The 19,189-nt window shown below is 39.6% G+C and overlaps 1 protein-coding gene across 1 annotated transcript in view; it reads left to right on the forward strand.

The window, feature by feature from the left end:
* The first annotated feature begins 1,659 nt into the window (after positions 1-1,659).
* Positions 1,660-19,189, forward strand: part of LARS2 (leucyl-tRNA synthetase 2, mitochondrial) — a 119,104-nt gene continuing 101,574 nt past the window's right edge. The window contains exons 1-3 of the mRNA XM_065399470.1: positions 1,660-1,749; positions 4,006-4,252; positions 8,125-8,253. Coding sequence (XP_065255542.1) covers positions 4,028-4,252; positions 8,125-8,253 — 354 coding nt within the window. The 5' untranslated portion in view covers positions 1,660-1,749; positions 4,006-4,027. The remainder of the gene's footprint in view (positions 1,750-4,005; positions 4,253-8,124; positions 8,254-19,189) is intronic.

Here is a 19,189-nt window from a genome sequence, read left to right on the forward strand (position 1 = left end):
CACCAATGGGCCTCTGTGTCACATCTTCCTACACGAGTTCCCAAGCAAGCCAGCCTAAGTAGGCCAGCATCTGTACTTTGCTTACAATTCAAAGTAACAACATAATTGTCCACAGCCATAAGTTACCACACAACCCTTTCTAAGCAAGCACATTTATTCCTAAGGTAAAAAGTATTATGGCAACAACATATTAAAAACAATAAAAGAACATACACACATACTAATAAGCTTATTAGAGATCACCCCAGCTCCAGTCTTGGGCTCTGGTAGGATTCAGTCCTTCAAACCCTACCAAGGGGTTTTTCTGTGGTCACAAGTTCATAACAGCTTTTGCTCAGAACAAGAAGTTATATGCATATGTTAACCTTTCCATTATACAGCTAGGGTTTTTGATACCCAGAGACTGAATAGATAATCAGTCAGACAATGGTTCTCTCCTTCAGAAGGCTGGGTCTAGAAGTGGAAATTTGCATTTACCTCACCCCAGCTATTTCATAGGAAACCAGCTTCATTGTCTCAAAAATTCCTTCTTGTCTGGCACATTGTTTAAAATAGTTTGATGCTTGTTTGATGCTCATAACACTTCCCAGGATTTAGTTTGGCCACATAGCTCCTTGAGAGAAGTTATGTACAATTCCACATTAATACACAAAATTTGCATTTATGAGACAATGGACTCCACAGTTATTCAAACTTCATTCAGTAAGAGCTCCCAAAGATAGGGCCATTTCCTGCAATCTCTCTCACAACTAGATTTTGGATTCAAAACCTCTAGCCAACTTTGTGGGTAAAGTTTTGGGTGAAGGCTGAGGCTGGATCTTACTTTATTTAAGCATTCTGCCCTTGCATGGGTAAGAGGCTTGGCGCATGGCTTTTAAGTGCTGTGCTTGCTCCACGTTCCACCCGGGCACTATGAGGCCCCAGCATTTATTTTTAGAAAATAAATTCAAGTACAAAATAAGGATCAGGGTTTTTTTTAGTAGTTGGGTTTGACCATTAAACACCAAACGCACTTGGCTGAGGGCCTGTCTTGTAAGATTTTTTTGCTCCAGTCCCACACCCCTCCCCAGTGATGCGAGACGAGGGGGATTTGCACTGGGGGTGAGAACAAACACCCCACGCTCCAGTCGAACGGATGCAAGCCTTGTTCTGCGAGGGCTCAGTGTCTCTAGACTTTACACCTCCGGAGCTACCTGCGGGCACTGAGCTTCCCGCCCAGGCAAGCCCGGAGCAGCCCGTGGGACGGTGCCGCGGGTTAGGCTGCAGGTTCATACTCGGCACTAGCTGGGGTGGGGCGCGGCGCGGCTGCCAGCGAGTGAGGCACCTGGGGCCCGGCAGCACCTCACCCCCCCGGGCACAGCCTGGGCAGGGCCCCGGCCGGCGCGCCAACGGAATCAGGGGATCCGGGCACGTGGGGGGGGGGAGGCGGCCGGCGCACAGCAGGGGGCTCCGAGTCCTGACTCCTGAGCGCCTTCCCCACGGCTTGGCGCGAGGCGGCGCCAGGCGGGGCCCTGCCGCAGGATGCTGTGGCTGGAGAGGCCACGTGGGAATCCAACCACCCGCCCGTGCCGCCAGAGACCCCAGAACCCCGCCCCTTCCCCATGGCCCCTCCCTTCGGCCCGCCTCCTCCCGGGGGGCGGGGCGAGCTGCGTTGGAGGCGGTAACGACATGGCGGCGACCAGCGCGAAAGCGGAAGCCAGCTGGAGTGCGTGAGGGGGGCGGACGCTAGCAGCCGGGGCTCGCGCGCAGGTAACACGATCCTTCCCTCCTCCCTCTCGCCCCCGCGCACAGACGTGGCTCGCGACGACCCCCTCATTCGGCATCGGCATAACGGCCCCGAGTCCATACCGCCCCCACGCGACCTTCCCCGTAACGGGCCCAACCGTCCCTGAGCACCCAGCTCCCCCCCCATAATGGCTCCCGGCCCAAACCATCCCCCAGCCTGTAGCAACTCCCTATCCAGCACTGTGCAGCGAGTACCCCTCCCCCACCAAGCACCCTCTGCCCAAAGCACCCCCACCATAACCTAGACCCCCCGATAAGTACCCCTTCCCCAAAGCATCTAACCCCAGCACTGCCACTCTAACCTAGGACCCCCATAACTATTCCTCCCCTAAACTAACCCCCCCCATAACTATTTCTCTATAAAGCATCTCCTAGCCTAGAACTCCCATAACTACCTTGCAGAGTGTCCTCCTCCCAGAACTCCTACCCCAACCTAGAATCCCCATAACTACTCCTCCACAAAGCATCCCCATTCTAGAACCTTCCACCTATAACCCCCAATCCTACCTTAGAGCCCCCTTAACTACCACCAAAAGCATGCCCAAGCCCCCATCCTAACGTAGAACCACCTATAACTACTTCCTCTCTGAAGCATCCCACATCCCCTTCCATCACCACACTGGTGACAAGCACTGGTGTGTAGCTAACTCCTCTCTCCCAAGTTGCCCACTCAATACAATGTGCTCTCCCACATCAGTGCACCACCTGAGAGTGGCTTCACAAGGTTTTATCCTTTTTTGTACAGAATTGAATAAAGAGAAAATGACTGTTTCAATGATTTATTAATCGTTATTATTTGTATTACACTGAAATAAAGTTATTCAGTTGGGGGGAACTTCTGTTTTTAGCCCAATGAAAGATTTAGAGACCCCACTGTAAATTAAATCTTTTAGGGTCTTGATTCCATTCATTCCACACAAATGGTTTTGTCTCTTCTGAGTGAAGGATTCAACTGCAATAGGTTCAGTGGAAGGAAGAAACTTGTGAAGCAGTAATGCTGAAGAAGACCACTCTTGGGGATGAGAGGAGAAAATAGTTTGCAGTGCAACAGAGCAGCAAAAATGGCCAATGTAGTTTTGAGCTGCATAGATAGAGATATCACATTGTGGAATGAGGTGGTGGTAATATACCACCTGGCTTTTATATAGTGCTTTACAAAAGAAGTCAGTATCATTATACCCATTTTAAAGATGGGGAAACAGGCATAATAAGGTGAAATGATATGTCCAAAGTCATCCAGAAGGTCAGGAGAACCCAGATCTCTTGAGTCCAGTGCTCCCTAGCCATTTTCTATATACAAAAATTACACCTCCAGCTGAAATGTTATACCACTACAACTTTCAAGGGCAGACTAGGCCTAAGGATGGAGAAGAATTAGCATGGTGCAAGGGATATCAGCAGGAGTAATGGGATGAGATTAAAAAGGGAAATTTAGGATGAATCTCAGGAAAATCTTCCTACCAGTGAGACAATAGCAACAATGCTATTGGGAACAATCCTACATTGTCAGAGAGATGGACTAATAGGTCTTTACCATCTCTGACTTATTTTTGTGATAACTGGATTGAGACCTGCAAAAGTGTGTGAAGAGAAGTTTCCATAATTTGCCCATTGTCTGAGAGGATTGGAGCTCATCATTATTATCTTTGTTTTGACTTGTTGAACCACATCTGAAACTGAAGAGTTTAGTAGTGAGTTTTCCATCTAATCCTATGCAGGGGAGTAACCAGAGGCGATTGTCAATCTGAAATCTAGTAACCATAGTCCACCCCCCTGGCTTTTCAGCAGTTACAAACTAATTGACTAATATTTGAGATTGTTTTGCAACTCCCACCTTTCCCTGTCCTCATTCCAAATAACTATTAAAAAATTTTAATAGCCTTTTCCAAATTCTGTTAGTTCAAATGTCTGTAATCTCAAGGGGGTTGATACTGACTTTTCTGGGAGATTGTAGAAAGCTTTCATCCCTTTAGGAAATAGTCTAATACTGCCAAACTAGTTTCATGTTGGTGCCCCTCCCAGGGCCTGAGCCAGTTCTTTAAAATTGAGTGCTTTAACAACCCACACTAGAAATAGAATGCAAGTACAATCTGAAATAAACAAATATTGTTTAAACTGTGCTTAATGGATGTTTCATTACAACAGAATTGTCATACAGATTTCTACTGTAGTATTCATTGCTTGACCTTAGATTAAAAGTTATGTTTTTGTATTTTTCAGAACAGCCATTGTATCCTAAAACATGCAGTCTGCTTGGCAGAGATTTGGAGTTTGTTCCTCATGTCTGAAAAGGCAGCTAAATGGCTTAATTAAATGGCAAAGGAGATTGATTCCAGGATGGATCAGATCTATTTACAGTGAGACGGGGAAGTGGGAAAGAGACTATGGATTGGAAACAAGAAAGAAAGTTGAGAAGTGGTGGCTTCCAAGAATGAAGGAACAGTTTTGCAAAACTTCAGAAACAGATGTAAGCGTTTTGAGAAACTTGAAAAATTCATATTTGATTTTTTTTCTCAAGGTAAAATATTTTTGAAAGCATCAGTCTGGAGTACTTAACACTGTTTAAAACATCTATATTATCCCTTACTTAGCAAAAATATATCCTGTAATAGACTATTTGAAAAAGTTATAATAAGAAAAGTGAATAAGGACACAATATGGTTCACAACAGACAAAAGAATTTATAAACGTATGGCTCCCATTTAGTAGCTTTCTTCTAAATAAGATATTCACTGGCAGTAAAACCAAAAATATTTGTTTGGGTTTTTTAAAATATTTCTTTCATGCTAGTCGCAATAAAAACTTCCTGTGGTGCGGTGTAGTGGAAGCAATAGGATACCAACAGATAAATACAAATAAATCACTCTTGAAAGAAAGCTATCAGAAAGGAAAATGGATGTCTTAAAATGACCAGCAATTAGAAGGACATTGAGAACACAGCTTTCCTGGTTATGGACAAGAAAAAGCAATAAATGTGGTGATTCATACAACAAATCTCTTTCCCCAACTTCTTAATAAATAGTTACTCATTTTATAAGTCTAAATATGTGTATTCAAACTATTCATGTTCAGATTTATTTAAATATATACAGATGTCATTCTAGGCTTTATGAAGTTAGTTTTTCATCACTTCTAGGATTAGTTTTACAGAGGAGGGGCGAGTAATATTTGTAAAGTAGTAAAGATAATGAGAATAAGAGGTGATTGTGGGCAGAGAGTCATGTCACACAATCACCAAAAAAGCCCCTTTGGAATTTTTTTTTTTTTTTTTGAGGGGAAACTTCTCAGTACCATAAAGATGCCAATAAATTGGAGGGAAATCTGAGAAAAACAACACAAGTAATTTCAGGGCTTGCAGAATTCGTATGAGGAAAGATTTAAAAACTAAGGCTCGATTCTATAATCCGAGAACATGAGTGCAGGAGTTCTCCCACGCAAAAGGGACTTGCATTGACTTTAGAGGGACTCTACTCAGGAACAGGGGTTCACCCATGGTGATCGGATTTCTAGGTTAGGACTTAAATGTGTACACATTGGTAAAACGATGACTAAGGCCCTGATTCTTGTAATTCCTACAGCATGTGCTTAATTTTATATACACAAGTAGTTCTGTTAATTTCGCTGGGACTACTCACATATATAAAGGTGGGTGCATGTGTGTATGTAAGTGTTGCTGGATTGGGGCTGAAAGGTGACTTTGGTAACTGAATGCAACAGTTAGAAGATTGCAAACACTGAGGCTATGTCTATGCTTAAAATGCCACAGTAGTGCTTCAGTGTAGACACTCCCTACAGTGAAGGGAGCAATTCTGATGTCGCTGTAGTTAATCCACCTCCCTGAGTGGCAGTAGCTAGGTCGACAGAAGAATTGTCGATCTAGTGCTGTCTACAGCGGGGATTAGGTCGGCATAGTTGTGCGTCTCAGGGGTGGGGCTTTTTCGCAACACTGAGAGATGTAGCTATGTCAATGTAAGTTTTCAGTGTAGAACAGCCCTAAACAGAGAGAGGAATTGCTTAGGGTGGTACTAGTACAAAGTAAAATCAAATGAGTATATTTTAGGCTGACTATAAGAGAGGTTTTCTTAAAAGCGCTATCTATTCTGCTGTGAAATAATCACCCAAAGGAAAGGGCGGAAACATCCATTGTTTGAGATTTTTTTTTTTAAACTGGCTTGGACAAAGCACTTAAAAAATACTGGTAAGAACCAATCCTAGATTGTGAGCAGAATGGTTTAGGAAGCTAAGACCGTATTTTCCATAGCTGTGTGATTGGGAAATACCTGATGCTCCCTCATGGGTGAGACCCATTTTTAAAGTGAATCACTTTCCCAGAATACTTAAAAATATGGAAAAAAACCCTTTGAGATTATAAACTTTGTAAGGAATCAGTTTTCAAAGAGCAGTTTGGCTTCACTGACCAACTGCTAAATCTGTTGACCCACTAATGTGGCATGTTAAATTTATATTTAGGGAAGCTTGTTTCTCAGAGTTTTCTATAATTGAAAGCATCCCAGAAACAATGAATGTCTTAAAAAAAAATCCTCCCCACACTGTGAAGATCTTTGAAAAACAATTTTACTATACTCTGTCTCTAATACAATTCCATGTTTCTTTTTCACGCTTATCTATGTTCAGTCACATACCTATAAACTCTCATTCTTCCTTCTCATTTGCTTCTCTTCTCCCCCTACCTGTCTTTCTTCAGGCAGAAAATAGAAGTCATTATATTGTCACAAAGATAGAGAGGTGACCTGACTTGCATGGAGAAGGAAAATAAGATGAGAATTGTGTGTGCGTGCCAGGGAAAGAATTGGTTTAAATACATGCCTTTTTAGTATGAGACAACAATCTAGAAAGCATTCATAAATATGCAAAACTCATAGAATTATTTTTAATATTTTTGTTCCATTCCTGGTGTTAATGTGTCATTTAATAAAATCCACTGTTAAGGTGCTAGTTGTCTCTACTACCCCAGTAAACCATTTTGATTCTCTTTAGTTTTGCTGTTTGCTGGGGAAACAAAAAGGAAAATCTGTAGGGGAAAATATATTTGGAAGAGAGTGTTTGTTAAATAGGAATGCAGAGTAATATTCATAGTACAATAGAACCTCAGAGTTATGAACACCAGAGTTACAAACTGACCAGTCAACTACACACCTCATTTGGAACTGGAAGTATGGAATTAGACAGCAGCAGACACCCCAAAAAAAAAAAAAAGAGTCAAATATAGTACAGTACTGAGTTAAACATAAACTACTAAAATAAAAAAAGGGAAAGCAACATTTTTCTTCTGCATAGTAAAGTTTCAAAGCTGTATTAAGTCACTGTTTAGTTGTAAACTTTAGAAAGAACAACCATAACATTTTGTTCAGAGTTACGAATATTTCAGACTTATGAACAACTTCCATTCCCGAGGTGTTTGTAACTCCGAGGTTCTACTGTATTTTTTTAAAAGCGATCATAGTATTTTTGTAACACCAGCATGTAAAGAATAATGGACCAGCATGTAAATTGTTGAACAATGGATATAATCATCTATATAGTGACCAAAATTAGATTGTGAACAATTTATAGGGAAGATTAAAGTTGCAAATAAAAAAAATCCTAATGTTACAAATATTACTTTATTTTAAAAAATTAGAATTTAAGTATTTTCACTTACTGTTCACTCTTTAGGCTGCCTTTTTGTATTTTTAGTTTTTGCAATAGGAATATAGTGATCAATTTCACTTTAGTTTGTAGTCAGTTTTTAGTCACCTTAACTTTTCACATTCTCATGCAGTAGCTCAGTGCTTTAGTAATTGGGTTGTAGACACTCTAGAGGCATGTTCATTTGCTTTTTAAAACCGTTTTTAAAAAAAATAATTAAAACACTTCTGTTACTCTGGGTTTGGATTTTTATGAAACTTAAAATCTGGGGCAATTCTGACCTCACTGTTTAAAAATATAGCATAAATTACAGTTTTAAATGAACAGTCATATCTTTCCCCCCCCCCTCTTTTGTTATCTTGTAAAAGAATCTTTTGTAAAAACAGGTATATGCAAAAACCCCATGAATGTTTGCAGTTAACTTTTGAGATAAAACACTAGGTTCCAAATTCTCTGTTAATATAAATTGGTACAACCCAATTGAAGTTTGGAGCCCTGCCAGTTTATACCCCCAGCAAACTTAACTTGGATATTTTTGATTGAAACCCTATTTTTGCCCTGCTGTAACATGACTTTGTTTTGTTTAATAGGAGTTTTAGAGATTGTGTAGCCTATAGACTGCTTATTGATTTATTTTTTCAAAATTAAATGCTAACCTACTTGGGTTTAACTTTTTTTTATTCTTCCTAGAAATCAAGACAAAAGTTTTATGTGCTTTCAATGTTCCCATACCCTTCCGGAAATCTGCACATGGGCCATGTTCGTGTCTATACCATCAGTGACACAATAGCACGGTTCCAGAAAATGAGAGGGATGCAGGTAAGGAAAGATTTGCAATACGGTAGAACCTCAGAGATACGAACAGCTTGGGAATGAAGGTTGTTCGTAACGCTGAACAAAACTTTATGGTTGTTCTTTCAAAAGTTTACAACTGAACATTGACTTAATACAGCTTTGAAGCTTTACTATGCAGAAGAAAAATGCTGTTTTTTAACATCTTAATTTAAATGAAACCAGCACAGAAACAGTTTCCTTACCTTGTCAAACCTTTTTCTAAACTTTCCCTTTATTTTTTTAAGTCATTTATGTTTAACACAGTACTGTACTGTAATTGCTGTTTTTTTGTTGTCGGCTGCCTGATTGCGTACTTCTGGTTCCAAATGAGGTGTATAGTTGACCGGTTGGTTCGTAACTCTGAGGTTCTACTGTAATTCATAGGCTCAGGAGCAAACCCAGTCATATTTATAAATGTATGGCAAGTGCTGTACAGTTCTTAGCAGCACCCAAAATTTCAGGCCCAGAGAACACACCAATAGAGAACACTACTGTTGCTGACTGTTAAAGTGCTCTTTCAAAGCCTCTGTCAACTGCATAGCTCCACACTGGGCTCTAGTAATGGCCCTCGTGTCTGGCTGTTCAAACTCAGCAGACAGCTTTCCACCTTCGCCCTTCATCCTTGTGGCAGCTTGTACTATTTTGCCTCTCAGATATTGTGCAGGATGCAACAGGGAGCTATAACCATAACAATATTTTTCTCACTGAGATCCAGTCTAGTGAGTAAACACCACCACCATCTCTTCAATCTACCAAAAGCACATTCAACAGTCATTCTGCACTTGCTGAGCTTGTAGTTGAATTTCGGAGCTATCTAGTGGCTGGTGTATGGCTTCATCAGCCAGGGGAGCAAGGGGTAGGCTCGGTCACTATTGGTATTTCAGTATCACCAATGGTAATCCACCAGTTGGGAAAGAATGTCCCTGCTTGTAGCTCTCTGAACAGTCCTGAGTTCTTAAAAATGTGAGTGTCATGCATCTTCTCTGACCAGTCCACATTGATAGCAGTGAAGTGTCCTCATTGATCCACCAGTGCTTGCATAACCATAGAAAAATAGCCTTTTTCTGTACTCTGTGTCAAGGTGGGCTGGCGTCAAAATAGGAATATGCATGCTGTTTAATGCCCCACAGCAGTTTGGGAACCCCATTGCTGCAAAACCATCCACTATGTCCTGCACATTGCCGAGAGTCACAGTTGTTTGTAGCAGGAAATGATTCATGGCTCTACACACTTTCTTGACAACAGTCCCCACTGTAGATTTCCCACTGACCAGTAGCAGTCTGGAATTGCAAGTTTCCACAGTGTGATCACCAGTCTCTTCTCCACTGTCAATGCAACTCTCATTCTGGTGTCCTTGTGCTGGAGAGCTGGGGCAGGCTCATCACACAGATCCAGGAATGTGGCCTTTCGCATCTGAAAGTTCTGCAGCCACTGCTCATCATCCCAAACCTGCATTATGATGTGATCCTAGCAGTCAGTGCTTGTTTCTCAGGCCCAGAAGCAGTGTTCCATCACTTGCAGCTGCTCCATGAACATTACCAACAACTTTGAATTATTTTTTGTTATGTCCTTTAACAAACTGTCCTAGAAGAAACCATCAAGTTCCCCATTGTTGTGGTACTTCCTGTGGGTCTGCCAGTACAGAATAATCATGTGTCCTGTATGTGCACTGTTCATGAGAATAGTGCAGAGCTCTGCAGGCTCCATGTGTCTGTCAGAGATGGTGGACAGCGACAAGTGCCACACGAGTTTGTGGGATTTTTTTTAAAAGCATGAAAATTATGGCATATAGATGGCGTTATGGGATGGAGAAAGTTGCGTGCTGTGCACTTGACCACCTAGGGTCTCAGAAATCCTGGATGAGTCATTTCTACTCCACAAGAGGTGAAAATTTCCCCCAAGGCATTGCACTGGACAGTGGCAGGTGGCACTTGGAATATTTACTTATGGTATACTGCACTTTGCATTGACACGAGTACTCCATGTGATTGTACACAGACTGATGCAAGCAGCCAAGTATGCATATGCCTGAGCAATATACAAACTTTGGTGGTAAAAGATGAAGTAACTTGCATCAACCAAAGTTTGTAGTGTAGACATGGCGTGAGGCTACCTCATTTGCATTACAAAAGTCGGTCTTTATTTCTGAGGTTGCCTCGCTTTCATTATCTGAGGAGGTCTGAAAGGCTTTCCTCCCAACCAGTTTTTATATGAGATAAAGTTTCAGATCTTTCATTTCAACTTCTTTTTACCTTTTATGTGAGAAAAGACTATGTGAAGTGTATTAGAAGCAGTGGTTGCAGAACACTCTGAATTTCCTATGGATCTATAAATAGGCATATCTTTTCCTTTCTGTTAATCTGCTTGAACATCTATTTATGACTAATGATGGGCAGCCAAAGAATTCAACCTTCACATACCATAACAGACATAAAAGGTCTCTCAAATGATTTTCATTGTGTGTCAAACTCAGAGCTGTTGTGTCATGATGAACGTTTACATGAAAAGAAAAGTTCTGAAGTCTTTTTGAAGTTACCAGCCTTGCTAATTCCTACGATGTAGGAATCAATGTCTTTACTCTTGAATTTCTCTTTCAGATTAATTTCTTGTCTGTTTTTTCAAGAGGCTGTCTCAGCTTCTAAACTTCTACAGATTTACTCTGTGTGATGATTACAACAGACAAGGGGTTGGAGGTTTTATTATATGTGGAATTTGAAAACCACAAGAAAAATAGCTTCATTTCCTTACCTGACTGGATTTTACTGAATATGCATTAAATGAATGACAATTTTTTAAAAATAACAAACCAAAATATATCTTTGAATGTATGAATTGGAAAGATTTTTTTGTAGTTTATACAGTGAAGAAGCAAGTTTGGGTTTTGCAGGGCTATACATTCTTAAATCTCTTATTTTCCAGATAGAAATATTTGATATTCAAAGCAAGTCTTATTTTGAAATGTTTTTCTTGGTGCAAATTTTAAAGTTAGAGAGCAATGCCATTTATACTTGGTTGCTTTCTTTAAGAAATGGTTACAGTAGAAAGGCGAATCTTTGAAACAATGTCACATTTAAGGACTATGCATAAAGATCATAGAATATCAGGGTTGGAAGGGACCTCAGGAGGTCACCTAGTCCAACCCCCTGCTCAAAGCAGGATCAGTCCCCAACTAAATCATCCCAGCCAGGGCTTTGTCAAGCCTGACATTAACCTCTAAGGAAGGAGATTCCACCACCTCCCTAGGTAACCCATTCCAGTGCTTCACCACCCTCCTAGTATAAAAGTTTTTCCTAATATCCAACCTAAACCTCTCCCACTGCAACTTGAGACCATTACTCCTTGTTCTGTCATCTGCTACCACTGTGAACAGTCTAGATCCATCCTCTTTGGAACCCCCTTTCAGGTAGTTGAAAGCAGCTATCAAATCCCGCCTCATTCTTCTCTTCTGCAGACTAAATAATCCCAGTTCCCTTAGGCTCTCCTCATAAATCATGTGCTCCAGCCCCCTAATCATTTTTGTTGCCCTCTGCTGGACTCTTTCCAATTTTTTCACATCCTTGTAGTGTGGGGCCAAAAACTGGACACAGTACTCCAGATGAGGCCTCACCAATGCCGAATAGAGGGGAATGATCATGTCCCTCGATCTGCTGGCAATGCTCCTACTTATACAGCCCAAAATGCCGTTAGCCTTCTTAGCAACAAGGGCACACTGTCGACTCATATCCAGCTTCTTGTCCACTGTAACCCCTAGGTCCTTTTCTGCAGAACTGCTGCCTAGCCACTCAGTCCCTAGTCTGTAGCAGTGCATGGGATTCTTCCGTCCTAAGTGCAGGACTCTGCACTTGTCCTTGTTGAACCTCATCAGATTTCTTTTGGCCCAATCCTCTAATTTGTCTAGGTCCCTCTGTATCCTATCCCTACCCTCCAGCGTATCTACCACTCCTCCCAGTTTAGTGTCATCTGCAAACTTGCTGAGGGTGCAATCCACACCATCCTCCAGATCATTAATGAAGATATTGAACAAAACCGGCCCCAGGACCGACCCTTGAGGCACTCCGCTTGATACCAGCTGCCAACTAGACATGGAGCCATTGATCACTACCCACTGAGTCCGATGATCTAGCCAGCTTTCTATCCACCTTATAGTCCATTCATCCAGGCCATACTTCTTTAACTTGCTGGCAAGAATACTGTGGGAGACTGTATCAAAAGCTTTGCTAAAGTCAAGGAATAACACATCCACTGCTTTCCCCTCATCCACAGTGCCAGTTATCTCATCATCGAAGGCAATTAGTTTAGTCAGGCATGACTTGCCCTTGGTGAATCCATGCTGACTGTTCCTGATCACTTTCCTCTCCTCAAAGTGCTTAAAAATTGATTCCTTGAGGACCTGCTCCATGATTTTTTCAAGGACTGAGGTGAGGCTGACTGGTCTGTAGTTCCTCGGAACCTCCTTCTTCCCTTTTTTAAAGATGGGCACTACATTAGTCTTTTTCCAGTCATCCGGGACCTCCCCTGCTCGCCATGAGTTTTCAAAGATAATGGCCAATGATTCTGCAATCACACCCGCCAACTCTTTTAGCACCCTCGGATGCAGTGCATCCGGCCCCATGGACTTGTAGAACTATTCGTCTGTCTGATGCTGTCAGACAAGCCAGATAGGTCCCACTAGCTCTAACTCAGAATATAAACGAGATGAGTCTCTTTCTTAGATAAAAAGGGGACTTGGGGGAGTGCCAGTGTGGTTTACAGTGAGAAATCCTAGGCATGGCCATGCTTGGGGGAAGCTGAGGCTGATATTTATGTTGTTGTTTAACTTCTCAATAAAGGAAAACTCAAAAAATGACAGTTAGTTTGGACATTATATTGAGTTAGGAGCAGAGTGGGAATGCTGCTTGCTTATATAGGCATTATCTATAGGAGAAAGTTTTACTAATTTAAATAAATTGGTCTTATATTGACTTAGCTTAAATTGGCGAGGAGTTGACTTAAGTTAGTTCAATATGATGCTTAAATAAGAATGAGTGTCTACACAAGGGAATTACACATATTTAACTAAATTAGTTTCTAAACCAATTGATGTAAATACATCTGTATAATTTGCTCAGTTAGGTGGTAGGCTGATAACTCTATGGGGACAGAGTTAAGCAGTTTGGGTACTATTTTGGATAAGTGCAACTTTAGTTTTTCATCTTTCCAGATTTCCAAAGTTTGATTTTTTTAATTTAAACACTAATGTAAACCAGTAATATTTGCCTGAAACCTTAATTTCATTTTAACAAAGGTGTTTTTTTGTTAGGGGAGGGGAAAGAGGGTATTGGGATGGGAACGTGTATTTGCTGCTCTCTTTCTTTCTCTGTTGCTTTGGGATTTCACTTTATGATAGAGCACCAGGTGATGCAAATGCCATGTCGCACTTAATATGAACAAGCAGGCAGGAGGGCTTCACTAGCAAGAATCTTTGTCTAATTGCAGTACAGTAACACTAGCAACTTTACTTCCATGTGTTTTTTCCAAGTGTAAGTGTAATGTCATATGAATATATAGTCACATTTGAACATATGGATGAATGATGTAATAACAAGGTTTCATTATATTACTTATCAAAAAGTATTTTTGTAATGTATGGGGAGTCATTTGTGAGACCTGCATAGACAAGTCCTCAACTTGTGTAAACTGGCATCGCCCTATTGTTGTCCATTTTATGTCCCCTGAGCTTCTGACCCACGATCCTTGAGAATGGCTCCACTTATCCACAGTTCTCTCACTGGACTGTATGTAAACCTAAAGCCCTGCCATGCACCTGGAATAGGTTGTTGAATAAATGCCTTCTGGTGTAACATATCTGTTTATAGGACAAGTTGTTTACTTTTTAATTATCGAAGACAAAATTTGAAGACAAAAGTCTTAGCACAAACTGTACTATTTCTAAAAATGTGTGCTCAAAGTAATAGGGTAATATTGCTGTTTCCCAGGTAGAAGTACAGTTAAAACAGATCTTCAGATATGTAGTGTTAATTACAAATCTTGTTACAAAACTTAATTTAAAAATATGCTATGGAAAATCAATTTGTAGCTTTAAACTTACAAGAAAAGCACTCCCTAAATAAACTAACTTCAAACCAAAATAAATGTTAAGTTACTGCTTTATCTTGTAAGTTCAAAGAGAAAAGCTTTGTGGCAACCTATGACATTTTCCTTTCTATATTTTTTAAAATATTGTTTTCTTTATTTTGAGGGTGTTGTGTCCTTTACAAACCTTAGAAATACTCCTGACATTTTTTCAAAGTCATCCAACCTGCCTCCATTTGAGGAAAAAAATTCTATTGCACCATGCTATTGTTATCAAGGCAATTTAAATCATGATTTAATTCACCAAGTGAATAAATAATTGATTTTAATCCACTTTTCCATATGTACTACTTTTATTTTCTAAAGAAAGGTGCATTCTCATTGGTTGATATAGCCATTAAAACATGTTTATTTACAACTAAATAAAGTCTTTACACTGTAGTTTTTTTGCTACGTAGGGGGGTACACTGTAACTACATAGATTTATTTAAGCAATTATATATCTTAATATTTTCAGATTCTTATTTATTGTACAATTTTAGTATGTTAAAAGATGTGAATGATGTATTGCTTATTTACTAGATAATTAACTTTGTGTTCATAATTTGTCTCAAGCTATATTAGGATGATAACTGGACTTTAAATACACAAAACAGTATATAACATTTGTTTTTATTACTCAAAACAACCTTAAATGTTTTGGATACATAAACTTCTCGTATCGAAATATGTTTCACATTTGCAACCAAATGATTTATTAAACAGAGGGATTAACTGTAGTAAATGAATTAAATTGATTAATTCTGGTCAGTCTGGGAAAATTTTCAAATATGCCTAAGTGAAAGTGACTGGAGCTTAAGTTTTTACTTGTCTAAGTCTCTTGAAAATGTTTCATTCTCCTAATTTACATAGGCTGACCTATTGTGCCATGTTTTAAAGCCCTAGCTTGACCTCAAAAGTAAGGTTTTTTTCCTCTGATTCTCTCTTTATATAGAAAAGAGCCCTAACTCTAACTTTTTTTTTTTTTTTTTTGAGAAAGGCTCATGGATTAAGCATATTTATTTTTATTGAAATGTTTTAAGAGTTTATAAAAAGTTATGGCTTTAACATATTTTGTATAAATTCAGATTTCATTTTCAACATGTTTATTTTTAAAAAGAAGAATTTATAATTTAAATAAATTAAAAATTCTGATTTAAATAAAAATGTTTTTTAATTTTTTCCCCAAGAAATCAATGATTTCTATCTACAGTGTTTCTAACAAATTCTTACACAGATTGATCATTTTTGTCCTTCCCGGGCCTGAGAATAATTCCCTTAAGAATCAGTAAACAGAGAGAGATCCAGTTTATTTGTTCCCATGGTGTTATTTTAATAGAATCATAGACTGAAATTAATACAAGTGAGATTCAGTCATTTACAGGAAAACTGGAAATCATACTGTAGGGATAGTCTGAAAATTATTATAAGATTGTTTAGTTTGGAAGTGACTTCTAATCCATTCCTCTGTGTTGTGGCTGGATTTATTTTATTTATACTTAAAACAGGTCCTAATAGATGGGATTCAAACTGGACATTTCTAGTATCACTTCCACAACATCTCAAGGGAATTTGAAAAGATTTTTTTCTCTTAACCACATCACAACTTCCTCCTTTTGAAATGACTTGAGTTTCTTGTTTTCCTTATGCTAGTGCTTTTGGAAATGTAGGTAGTTGATGGTATTGAAGAGGGATAAGCATATCTGTCTAAGTCTTATAATGCACTTGTCACCATGACATGTTATACCAGTGCACTTCAGTTCTGATCTTCATTAGCTTTTACTTCTTCTAGCTTCTCCTGAGGAAATGTTGTCCATTTTGTTAAATTGTTAGATGGTTCCTGTGTTTCAGATTAAGTGAATAGCACCATGTATATCTCATGTGAACTGAGTCAAATTTGAATCCAGTTTTCCAAAGGAAGATAACTAAGATGTTAATTAGCTGACTGACTCTTTCACGTTAAAAAAAAAGAAATCGTTGGAGATGCAGTTAAACATGATAAGAATGTAAAAGATTAAGGATGTGAGACCTCATTGTGTTGTCTAAGCAATTTTGGTAGTGTGTGGACATAGCATAAGACATAGAATAATTTTGCATTTTTTATTTCTTTTGAGAACAAGAATAGAAATAAATGAGAGCATTACATAAGCAGAGTTATTATGATGATAGAAGTCTGTGGGTTTTTTTTTTTAATTGGGCAGTAGATTAGCAGAATATTAATAGGCAACACTGTTGCAGAGAATTATTGAAATAGTGCTGCTTGCTAGATCATATATAGTAGTCAAATATTCACAGTTTTAATGTTACCAGTTGTTCCTTGCCTGCCTGATTTTTAGCTGTTACGTATCTGTTTCTGTTAGCTGGTAAATTTAAAGGGCAATTTGGAGACATGCTCAGAAGGAAAGCTTGTTTTTAAAATTTCATTCTCTCCCTAATGTGTAGGCAAATAGAGGAATTTAGGATTTGTCGTAACCTACCAGACCATTGGTCCTTCAAATTCTTTATCACTTAAACAAGACCCTTTGTTTTTGCCTGATATTGTCTTCTCCTGCCAGCTTTAAAATAAATAAAACCAATATATAAAGTTTATTAAATGGATGTATTTTTTGGCACTCATTGTAGAGTCTGAGCACTTTAAGAAATTTCAGTCTTCATAATGGAATGCAGCACACCAGGAAAGAGATATTACAGTGCTGTGACACACTATTCCTTATATACCAAAGACTCTAATAATGCAAACAAGCTCTTTGTTTCCTTTTAGCAATTAAGCAAAGGTCTTTCAATAGCTTTTCATGCCTTCTCTAGTCAGATTGATAGAGACATAAAGTTGAATATTATCAGAATATTGTTAATCTTGTATCATGAAGCACTTCTTGACAAGACAGAACATAAAGAGATTGCACAATTGAAAACCTTCTGAGAGAAGGGGTCTGAGATCTCTCTGAGAGGAATGGAGGGAATATCTTAAATCTTCCTTTTCCAGTTCTGTAGTCATGTTAAAAGGGCCTCCTGGTTAACAGTGACAAGTCACTGACAGAAGTGGTAGTATGAACCTGAGCATCTGACTTCTGTCCATTGTCCTGAGAACATGGACCACATCATGAGACTAGCACAGTTGCTGTGCCATGACCTAATGTTAAGCTTGATTCTTTGGAATCTAAAATATTTCAAGATATCGCTTTCTCTTGGAGTTGGCCCAACTGCACCCTTCTCAGGGATCTTTTCTAGAAAGAAGAGGCTACAGACTGTGTGGGGTAATAGTCAAGAACATAATATGAAATAACCATTTTATTGTTGTAACTTCATGGGCCTCATATAAAATATCAAATGCAGATTACAATATACCAGTCTCTGAATAGCTGTTGCTTCCTAATAATACGACTCTCTCACCATCGGATTAATAAGTGTTAGGCATCCTGAGACTTACAGAGAAGAGCCTGAGCTAGAAGAGGGGTCCATTATTTGTTTTCTCTTTACCTTGTGGGTAGGGAACAACTATCAACTGTGCTGAGAAGCCTTGTTAGGAAGGGGCTGTTGCTGTGCTGAGTGATCTCCAAGTGAGCAGAGTTGGTCTGTTGGTTGTATAACCACAAGAAGTAGTAACCTTTGTCTTAAGTCAACGTCAAGTCAAAATATAAGAAAGTGATTGACTTTCTTGCATTTCATTTGTTCATAAATAGTGTATTTTCTAATGGTGCCTGAATCACTGTCCGTGGCTAAGGAACTGATGTGCATACACATATGTCTTATAAACTGTTTTCTTCCTGTCCTGGTTTGTTTGTTTTTCCTTCTTTTTATAAAATGACAGGTCCTTATATTCTTTTCAGTATTATTTGAATTTGATGTATCTTCTGATATACAAGTTGTGACAGGTTGGATCACAGAAACCCCCTTGGGAGCTGCCACCTGATGTGCAAAGACTACCTCTGCTCCTGTTTTCCCTGCCAGCTCAGGACTCCAGCACCCTGTCTTGCTGAGCCAGACACTCCCGTCTGGCTCCAACACAGACCCAGGGTCTGAATCACTTGCCCCAAAGCTGCAAGTTTACCTGAAAACAGCTCCCAGAAATGTGCTTGTCTTTAGCACTCAGATGCCCAACTCCCAATGGGGTCTAAACCCAGATAAATCCGTTTTACCCTGCATAAAGCTTATGCAGGGCAAACTCATAAATTGTTCGCCCTCTATAACACTGATAGAGAGATATGCACAGTTGTTTGCTCCCCCAGGTATTAATACATACTCTGAGTAAATTACTAAATAAAAAGTGATTTTATTAAATACAGACAGTAGGATTTAAGTGGTTCCAAGTAGTAACAGACAGAACAAAGTAAGTCACCAAGTAAAATAAAATAAAATGCGCAAATCTATGTCTAATCAAACTAAATACAGATAATCTCACCCTCAGAGATGCTTCAGTAAGTTTTTCTCAGACTGGACACCTTCCAGGCCTGGGCACAATTCTTTCCCCTGGTACAGCTCTTGTTCCAGCTCAGGTGATAGCTAGGGGATTCTTCATGATGGCTCCACTCTCCTCTGTTCTCGTCCACCCCTTTATATCTCTTTTGCATAAGGCGGGAACCCTTTGTCCCTCTGGGTTTCCACCCCCCCTCACTGGAAAAGCACCAGGTTAAAGATGGGTTCCAGTTCAGGTGACATGATCACATGTCACTGCAAGACTTCATTGCTCACTTGCCAGCACACACATATACAGGAAGACTCACAGGTAAACACAACCATCTGCGGATAATGGTCCTTGTTAATGGGAGTCATCAAGATTCCAAACCATCATTAATGGCCCACACTTTACATA

This window comes from Emys orbicularis, chromosome 2 (assembly GCF_028017835.1).
Source record: "Emys orbicularis isolate rEmyOrb1 chromosome 2, rEmyOrb1.hap1, whole genome shotgun sequence".
NCBI lineage: Eukaryota > Metazoa > Chordata > Testudines > Emydidae > Emys > Emys orbicularis.